The following is a 10,285-nucleotide window of genomic DNA, read 5'->3' as shown; positions in this document are numbered from 1 at the left end:
TTTTTCCTTTGTCCCTCAAGAGCTCAATATGGTGATCATTCAATATCCATCAATGATTCATTAAACATTCATTAAATATTCATTAAACATCTGGTGAGTTTGTTAGCAAACTTACACCAGAGTAGATCAGGTGAGGCTCCTCTTGTGTTTTCTCTGTAATATCTCTTTTCTGAAAACACTAGAAGAGACTACATCAATAAAATTAGATTTTATTTTATATTTTATTTTGTATACGTAAAGAAAAAAGGCATTTTTAATTAACCGACAAGGAAAATTCCAGAGGAAAAGCCAGGCAAATAAAGAGTTTCCAATCGGTCACAACTTTAATCATAATAAATCAAATCCAGTTTAATTTTAAGGGACAAAAGAAAAATCACTGACTTCATGTCTTTTTCAATTTCAAAACTTAATAAATGGTTCTCATTGCCTATGCGGTCAAATCAAGGCTTCCCAGTCTAGCTTGAAGGCCTTTATAGACTCCCCACATATCACTCATGCAACCCACTAGCCGCACAACTGTTAGAATTAACCTTCGTGAAATAAAGGACTATTCTCTTTCACACTCAAAAATTCTTTAAGGCTCCTCGGGACTTAAGCTCAATTTCGAATTGTTCTCAACTATAATTGACCCTTGTCCTTTTTTTATTTTTCCTGCGACCACATCCACAGACGCTAGTCTTCAGCTAAACTTCCAAGTTCATTTCCTCAGGTTACTCTTTCATTTTCCATTCTCTGTGTCTCTCCGGTATGCAAGTGGTTCCTGAATCACTTTCAGTGCTCTATTCTCTGTCTATTAGAAGATTCAGCACACCCAATCAGCCAGGCTTCATCCTCCGTATTCCACTGATAATCTACTGGGCATCAGCCTGATTGGTACTCTCTGTGCTTCTCATACTCCAGTTGGCCTCTCACGATACTCTATTCTTCCATTAGTTATTTAGATCAGTATTGTACCTAGTACTACCAGCATCCAAACCCCATTCTTTACATACTGCCTGCATCCTGTATCTACTAGAAGATCTTTCTAGTAAAGATCTCCAAAGTTCATTTATCTATGCTGCAGCAATCTTTCTTCTTTCATCTTTCTGCGTTCATTATGAGCAGATTTATCATCCACAACTGATTAAAAGGGCCCATGTTAAGATCATCAATAGAATGGAATGTGCCTTTAGACAGGAGCAATTCTGGGTTAACATTTTTAAGATGGGTGGGTGGCCTCACCCCTCAACCTGGGGCCATGCCTAAGCTCTGGATAAGGTCTCTGCAGGTTCTCTGTCCCTTGTTCAGTGTTTGAGTTAATGTCATCCCTGTTACATCCTAGGAGCTGCTTGCTTTCCTGAATCTGGGACTTTCTGGGGCTAACACCAATTTCCCATCCCCCCTTCCTACACATCTCTGTTCAATTTCCTGACCCTCTGTCCATCTCCACCCCCTGTCTCCTCCCACACTTGATCCTGTCTCTCCCCACCCCCTTCTTCCTTCCAAGTTCCTCCCACCCTTTACCTCCTGGTGATCATTTAGTCTCTGCTTCTAAGAAGTATCCACACTTTGGTCTTTCTTCTTCTTGAGTTTCATATGGTCTGTGAGTTGTATCCTGGGTATTCTGAGAGCTTTTTAGAAATATCCACTTTCCAGTAAGTACATACCATTGCTATTCTTTTGTGACTGGGTTACCTCACTCAGGATATTTTCTAGTTCCATCTGTTTATCTGTGAAGTTCATGAAGTCATTATTTTTAATAGCTGAGTAGTTTCCATTGTGTAAGTGTACTACATTTTCTGTGTCCATCCCTCTGTTAAGGGACATCTGGATTCTTTCCAGCTTCTGGCTATTATAAATAAGACAGCTATGAACATAATTGCTCCTATCTAAAGGAAGTACAGGGGCAAAGAGTGGAGCAGAGACTGAAGAAAAGGCCATCTAGAGACTGCCCCACCTGGGGATCCATCCCATATGCAGTCACCAAACCCAGACAGGATTGCTAATGCCAAGAAGTGCTTTCTGCTAGCAGCCTGCTATAGCTGTCCCCTGAGAGGCTCTGCCAGAGCCTGACCAATAAAGATGCAGATGCTTGCAGCCAACCATTGGACTAAGCACAGGGACCCCAGTAGGGGAGTTAGGGGAAGGACTGAAGAAACTGAAGGGGCTTGCAAACCCATAGGAAGAACAACAATATCTACCAACCAGATACCCCAGAGCTCCTAGGGACTAAACCACCAACCAAAGAGTACATACACATGGAGAAACCCATAGTTCCAGCTGCATATGTAGCAGAGGATGGCCTTATCTGGCATCAATGGGAGAGAAGCTCCCTTGGTCCTGTGAAGGCTTGGTGCCCCAGTGTAGGGTAATGCTAGGGCAGTGAGGCAGGAGTGGGGAACTGGGGGCAGGGGAGAGGAACGCCCTCATAGAAGCAGGGTGGAGGGGGACAGGACAGGGGATTTAGGGGGTTTGTGGAGGGGAAACTGGGAACAGTTTGAAATGTAAATAAAGAAAATAACCAAAACAGGGGAGGGGGATAGAATGTGTCAAGAAAAAATAACCAGAGTCAAATATTAACCGAAGAAAAATTGTTGTGGATAGTTTAAATAAAGTTAAATAAATGAATTGTTGTGAACAATTTAAACGTGAATGTAGGCTATTGCCATAAACTATCAGGGCTACTTCACTTAATTAACTGGTACTTGGAGCCTCAGGCTCTTCTCTCCTCCAACTATGTTATATTAGTTAGGGCTTTCTAGAGAGACAGACTGATGGAATGATTGTGTGTGTGTGTGTGTGTGTGTGTGTGTGTGTGTGTGTGTGTAAATAGGTTTTTTTTTTTTTAATGGGTAATAGGTTATGGTCTATTCCAAAAATGGCTGTCTCCCACTGTAAAGTCCAAGAGTATAGTAGCTGTTCAATTCAGGTTGGATGTCTCAGGAAGTCTTCAGTCGATGCCGGAATCCAGAAGAACTAGGTTTAATGCCAGTGAAGGAATGAACTTGCTAAGGAGAGCAACGGTAAGCTGGCAAAGAGCATAATCATCTCTCTTTCTCTTTACTTAGGCTTCACAAAGAGGCAGATTAAACGTGGGTCTTCTGATCTCAGTGATATGGATTTAAGAATGATGTTATTTAAGATAAGACCTCGTTGTAGTTTCAAACTAATAATCACTCCAATCTCTCAAGCAGGACAGATTTCATCAATTTATGTGTAAAACTAAACTCTTGGTTTCCTTCCTAAACTAGCATTACTTTATTGGTACAAGAAGGCTTTCTAGAAAGAGACAGAACTTGGAAACAGGAGAAATTTTGTTCAAGGCTTGAGCCCTACCCAGAAGGCGTGGAGAGGGAGAGAGGGGGAAGGTGGGAGGGAGAGGCAGGAGTGGTTGGGAGGGCCCACAAGGCGCACGCGCGGCCATTGTCATCAGCCCGCCCCGGCGGGACCACGAGTGCACATGCGCAGTGCGCGGCCTGTCCGCCTCTCTGCGCTGTCAATAAAGTTTTAGCGAACAAGCTCTCCTTTCCCCCGGCAAGATGGCGGAGTACGACTTGACTACTCGCATCGCGCACTTTCTGGATCGACACCTGGTCTTTCCGCTTCTTGAGTTTCTCTCTGTGAAAGAGGTGAGGAGGCTTTGAGAAGGAGGACGGCGTAGGAACGAGAGAGGCGCCTGGAGAAGCAGGGAGGTGGCGGCAGGGCCTACACACGTGCGAGCCGGAAGCCGGCTTGAGCCGCCCTGACACCAGCTGGGCCCGGCAACTTCCCGCTTACTGTATCGCAGTTGGGGTGCTCAGGGCGGTGGGACTCAACTGTGCCTTCGGAGGGGTGAGGTGATAGCGCAGGGTTCTGGCGATCCCGAGGTATTTACTTCCTGGCCTGAGGTGCAGGATCCTGCTGTCGGCCTGGTCTGTACTCGCCTGAAGCTGCGGTGGCTGTGCCGGAAGAGCGCTGGAGCTTTGGGCTCGTCATGGATCCTGTTGGAAGTTTCATTTTTCTTTTTAGAAACTGAGTCAGTGTCTTTGGATTAGGGTTGTGCTCAGAATCCCATAACAAGATTCTCTTACACTTAAAAAGTAGTATCTGGCACTCTAATTTCCATGAAATTGAGGATGCTTTGCTGTGAATTTCCGGGACTTTGATATTTACTTCGTAGAAATGGAGCGTACGTTGTCAGATGAGGGTGAAGACGAAGAATAACCCACAGTCCCACGAGCTGCAATGTAAACTTTGTTTCCTAGTGTTGATGTTTAGACTTAACGTAGTGTGATTCAGTCGTTAATGTTCTATGAGATAGCCTCACTAAGTATGTAGTTTTGGGACTTAATACGTTTCAACTCTAAATTTAGGACATTGGGGGTTCTGAGAAATATTGAATTAGAAATATTAGGCCTAACTATATAGTGACTTTACGGGGAAATTGATGCATTTTACTAATTACAGTAAGTAAAATTTAAGGCTAGAATTTTGTCTAGAAGAGTTAATGAATTCTGTTTTCTGGACACAGATTATAACTAGAGAACTGTAGATTCAGGGAACAGATATTTTTGTGTCGCTGGCAGTTTTCTAAAAAGTCTGGTAAAACTGTTTTGATGACATATATAAGCTTCCAGATAGCTATGGTTTATATGATAGGTATAATATTTATATTCATAAGAAACTTTCTAAACAAGCGTATTGTCACTAGGGAAGAGCGGAATTAATTTTAAGTAAGTGCTGAAAAATGCCTTGACAGGTGAGACTTGAGCTTGATGGATATATTCTTTTTGCACTGAATTTTTCAGTCTATACACTAGAGATAAAAGTTCTGTCTGTCTTTTGTTTCATTTTTTGGTAAACCAGGGTCCTTTAGCAAAGGTACATGAGAAATATATATATTGAAATCCCTCGCCTTGCTAGTATAGCAGATATTTTGAATCTGCCTGAACTTCATATTCTTGTGGGGTTTTTTTTTTTAATGCATTTATGTTTTTAAGGCAAACAGGGAGGAATGTGTAAGTGTAGATTGTTTATTCATAGGCAAATTATAACTGATACTTAGTGGAAACACCAGGTAGGATGTTATTAAGATGTCTTCAATACTTCAAGAGGAAGATGGTTCCTAAATATCCAAGCTAAAACTCCGTCATCTCACTTTTTTCGTATGATGTGTCTGTAAGGTAACAGTGGTACATATGAGACAAGTATTGACCAAGTACTGTTAAAATCCAAGAATTTCTTTTATCTTTAATGGGCAAAAAGGACTTTGGGAAGGGGGATTGAGTCCTGAATGCCAGGCAACTGGGACAGAGGCAGGGATCATATGTTTGCCAATAGGTACACATTTGTAATCTACTGGAGGATATGAGTTCCAGGAGAGTAACAGCTGGCTTCTAACCTAGGTGCTCCTTAAAAAGGCTTTTGACATTCATGGAATAGATGAATGAATTACGTATTTGCATGCCACAGTTTATTATGTGAAGTGTCAGGTTAGATGGTGCCAAGATAAGAATTTGAATTTGGACATGGGTTAAGGTCCTTGCCCTGTCTTAATTCCTCTGTACTTCAGAAGGTTTGTTTTGTTTTGTTTTTGTTTTTCTATTTTTCTGTTTTAACCAGCTTCTTAGTCATTCTGCCTCTCAGTGTAAGCTCTGTTCATGTGATAGATTTCTTTGACTTTTGTGAAGGTTGTTTTTCTTTTAAGATAAGATCTTGCTTGCCGGGCTTTGAACTACTTACCAGCCTGTCAGTCTCCCAATTGCTAAATTTACAAAAGTATATCACCATATCCAACTTCTTTTTTCTTCATAGAAATTTGCCAATAGGAATGTATACTTGCTTAATGCTAGGGATTGAATCCCAGTCCCTTCATGTAACTGACAGGCTGTCTTCCACTGTGATCTATGTTCTAAGCTCTGTTTTTAGAAACAGTTTCCCTGTGTAGCCCTAGCTGGTCTAGAACTCCCAACTCCAGAGGTCCTCCTGAGTGTTGGTATTATAAGTATATACCAGTGCCCCTGGCTTCATGAACTAATTCATGTCATCTTGCCCTCATACTGCTCTGTGAAAGTCACTCACCTTAATGGCAGTTTATTCAGTGCTGATGGTATTGTACCAGTTTGTCCATCCATTCTAGTATTAAACAACTGTGTATAAACATTTTTAGGAATATACTTTTATACTTTAATATAAGCACTTTTAGGAATATACTTTTAAATAGATGTAATCTTGTTCTGATATTTTGCACAGTTTGTGAGTCAAAGCATGATGACTTCAGGAGATAGAAATATTTTTTCTTAAGCGACTATTCTTGCCAGTAGGATTTGAATATTCCATTTAGTCTGCATTCACATTAATACTGATACTCTCAGGCTTTTTGTTTTGTTTTTATCATAGTTTTTATATGCACTTCCTTTTGATTAATGAAGTTGAGATTTTTTTGTTCATTTGATTATCTTGTTCTGTTAGTGACTATTAAGGTGTTTTAGCCATTTCAGTTAGATTAATTGTTCTTTATTACTGTTTTGTTGGAGTTTTGTACACATTTTGAAACATTCACTTTTGATTCTGTGTTACATAGTTGTGAATTCTTCCGAGATCTTTCCTTTGCAAGATTAAACTCAGAAAATGAGTCTTTGACTAAGTATCTCTCAGATTCCTTACATATTCTCAGTAGCCTTTATGTTTGTGTAAGTCTGTATGTATAATTTATTTCTTGTGAGTTAATATGTGTTTCCAGAATCCTTTGCAAAGCAAAAACTTGTCATGAGGTTGTTGACTTAAAAAATTGGTGCTAGTTTAAACTTAGAGGTACAGATGGGGAAGCATTTAAACAATTGCAACTCTTAAATGAGAAGTAAAGATAAAGGTGTGGTCACATCAAGGAGTGGTGGGTAGCCGTCATGGGGATGCAAAGGACAGTAAAAAGGTAAAACATTTAAGAGCCTATCCCTGATTACCTGGACATGGAGAAGAAGCAAGGACGCTTGCTTTGTAGTGGAGAAGCTATGGAGACTTTTGTATATTGCGTAACTTTTCTAGAATGAATAAAAGATTGCTTGATAAAACAGTAATTGAGATCAGAAGTCAGTGGGAATGAAGTACATTTCCAAATCTTTGGGGAGACAGGATATTTTGTGTGAATTCGGTGCTTCCTCTATTGGTTGCTTTTCTTTTTACAAAATGTTTAGCGTGCGAGCATGCCTGTGTGCCTGTCTGTCTGTCTGTGAGTGTGTCTGTATATGGACAAACTCACACAGGTTATACTAGTGGTGACTCTGACTTTATATACACTAAGCCAGGATTCTGCTACTGACCTGTATATCTAGCCCTATGATGCCTTTTTAAGTAAAAATTGTGAGAGGTGGGGGCTCTAGGGTGCACTAGCTCCACAGCACACATGTGTGGAGGTCAGAGAACAAAGGATAACTTTATGAAGTCATTTCTCTTCATCTTTGTGTGACGTTCAGGGATTGAAAACTGCTCTCCTGACTTACTTGCTCAGCAAGTTCTTTACCTGCTGAACCAACTCACCAACCCATATACAAACACATTTTCAAATTAGTTGCATGAAGTATGTTTTTTTAATAAACTGAAGAACTTAAATATAACGTTAAAATTAGGGTTTTTTTCCTTGCAGATTTATAATGAGAAAGAATTATTACAAGGAAAATTGGATCTTCTTAGTGATACCAATATGGTGGACTTTGCTATGGATGTTTACAAAAACCTTTATTCCGATGATATTCCTCATGGTAAGTTTTAATGTTACAACTAAAGCTTGACAATAGCTGAAAATGTATGTTTTATGATACATGAGAGAACTATAGCCAAAAAGTTTAATGATCGAGTTCTTCAAGTCGTTGGGTGAAAAGGAATAGGAAGATTACAAGGATGCTAAGGGGTGGTTTCTCCTAGTGAAAGATGTGAATCTACTTTAAACATGTTGATCAAATACCTTCAGATCATAGTGTGTGCCATCAAAGTTGTACTTTATATAAAAGTTGTATTAAAGCTGTACTCTGTGTAACAGTTGTATTAAACTATCAAAGTTGTATTCTATAGGTACTTAAGATTTTCTCATGCTGCTGCAGTTCTTTGGTCTTGAGACTTCTCAGGGTGTGGTCTCTAAGACTAGCATCACCAGTTCCCTTGGAAGAATTCCTTAAAAACTTGGATTTTACATACAATCCAGAAGTGTTTGATTAGAAACTGCTGAGGCCCTACAGTGAAGTTAGGGAACTATTAAGAGAATGGTTTCCAAACTGGTTCAGTACAGTAGATAATTCTTGACGATGAAAAGAACAGAAAAGGTTGGGGATTTAGCTCAGTGGTAGAGCGCTTGCCTAGCAAGCGCAAGGCCCTGGGTTCGGTCCTCAGCTCCGGAAAAAAAAAAAAAAACAAAAAAAACAAAAAACGAAAAGAACAGAAAAATGGTCCCTTAAGTGTTACGGGCCGAACATTGTGGTATACACCTCTAATCCCAATACCCTAGAGGCATAGGCAGGTGATTTTCTGTAAGTTTAAAGGTAGCCTGGTCTATATAGCAAGTTCCAAACCTACCACAGTTATGTAGTACCATGCCTCAAAAAATACTGTAGCTCACCCCTACCCCATCCCCACCAATCCCCCTTCCCTCCCCTTCCCCTGTGCCTGGAACAAATTCTGGCTACAGCAGAGTGTTCTGTGTTTAAAATTGCTGTTTTTCAGATTTTGATAGCAGGTTCTCCCACCCACCAACCCCCCTTTTTTTGGACATGAACTTGGAAGAGTTGTTTTGTTTTGTTTTTGATTATTAACATATGTCTTAAGCACAGAGGTGGCTCATAGAGTAAAGCATTTATGACCTGAATTTGCTCCCTGGAACCTACAGTAGAAGAGAGAAACAACCCTATCTGCTCACACAGATAATCCCCATCATTCACACAGAAATAACTATATTTAAAGTAAAATTTGGAATAAAAATAGTATCTGTATGTGGAGACGGAAGCACTGCTCTAGAATGGGAGGGTGATATGAAGCAGACATTGTTAAAGTCAGTATAGCTTTTTTGAATTTGTAGGCAGCAACTATTAACATTGGTTTGTGATGCAAGTAAAAGGTTTTTTCCTACATTTTTCTATTATGTGTATGAATGTTGGCATGCCCATGTGTGTGCCTGGTGCCCTGGAAGGTCAGAAGAGGGCTTTGCATTGCCTGCCACTGAGTTGTTCTGGGAACTACCGTGAGCTCCTGTGCAGGCGTAGCAAGTGCTTTAACTGCTGAGCCATCTCCAGTCTCGCTGTGTCTACTTCTATCTCCGCTTCCTAAGTAGCTAGAAGTGTAAGTGCGTACTACCTCAAGGACAGTGACTATTAGTCACTGACAGTCAACCTGAGACATTTTGCAAATAGATTATGTATGTGTTTTATCTTTATTTTGGTGGTGGTATAGTAAGCAGAATCTATGGAATTTGGTTTGTGAAATTGCAGTTGAAACACAGTAAAAACAAAAGATCCCTGACTAGATTCAAATTACAGTCTACCTACCTATTAATACCTAGTAATAACATATAAACCCCTCAGCATAGTGACTGTTCAAAAGTCCTAGCCTATGAGTCAGTCAATAATTAAATAGTAACAAGTAGAATACTTGAAATGAAAGCCTAGAAAGCCAGATGACAAGTGACATTTCCTGCCTGCGTTCAGCACCACCCACCCCTGCTCTTCATAGTATGTATCCAGTTTTCCTCCCCACAGTAGGTGGATGAGTCCCTTTTCTTTTATGTGCTTTTGTGGCTCTAGCAAAAGGAAGTTGTGAATTTGAGGAAGTTGTTGATGTGGTGGTTACTGGCATGTGAATTGAAAGTATGAGGAATAAATAAGTATATACTTTGAGTTAACGGAAACTTCTCTAGACAGTCTCCTGGAATGGTGTGGTTTAACTTTCTAGTACTCATGTTTTTCATTAGCTCTGAGAGAAAAAAGAACCACAGTTGTTGCACAGCTGAAACAACTCCAGGCAGAAACAGAGCCAATTGTGAAGATGTTTGAAGATCCAGAAACTACAAGGCAGATGCAGTCAACCAGGTAACCTGCTAATTTGAAGTCTAGTTTCCTTTGCTGGGCTAATGTAACAGTTAAACTCATATCTTAGAGTAAAACTCATGACATTAAGTGATGGCTTCATTCATTTATTCTCACTTATCTTTAGAGTTGTAGGATTTTTCTAACAATGCATGTTAATATTTACTTTTTTATGTGGATGAGTGTTTTGTTTATGTGCACGCATACAAGTCTGTTTTACTTGGAGTCCAGAAGACAGGGTCAGATCCCTTGGTACTGGA

General features: G+C 40.1%; 1 protein-coding gene across 1 annotated transcript in view; it reads left to right on the top strand.

Moving 5' to 3' along the window:
- The first annotated feature begins 3,481 nt into the window (after positions 1-3,481).
- Positions 3,482-10,285, top strand: part of Eif3e (eukaryotic translation initiation factor 3 subunit E) — a 32,460-nt gene continuing 25,656 nt past the window's right edge. The window contains exons 1-3 of the mRNA XM_032914952.1: positions 3,482-3,608; positions 7,601-7,715; positions 9,911-10,028. Coding sequence (XP_032770843.1) covers positions 3,519-3,608; positions 7,601-7,715; positions 9,911-10,028 — 323 coding nt within the window. The 5' untranslated portion in view covers positions 3,482-3,518. The remainder of the gene's footprint in view (positions 3,609-7,600; positions 7,716-9,910; positions 10,029-10,285) is intronic.

Source organism: Rattus rattus, chromosome 1 (genome assembly GCF_011064425.1).
Source record: "Rattus rattus isolate New Zealand chromosome 1, Rrattus_CSIRO_v1, whole genome shotgun sequence".
In the NCBI taxonomy this organism is placed as follows: Eukaryota; Metazoa; Chordata; class Mammalia; order Rodentia; family Muridae; genus Rattus; species Rattus rattus.
Note: the sequence above shows the minus strand (reverse complement) of the source record. Positions and strands in the feature narration are given on the sequence as shown.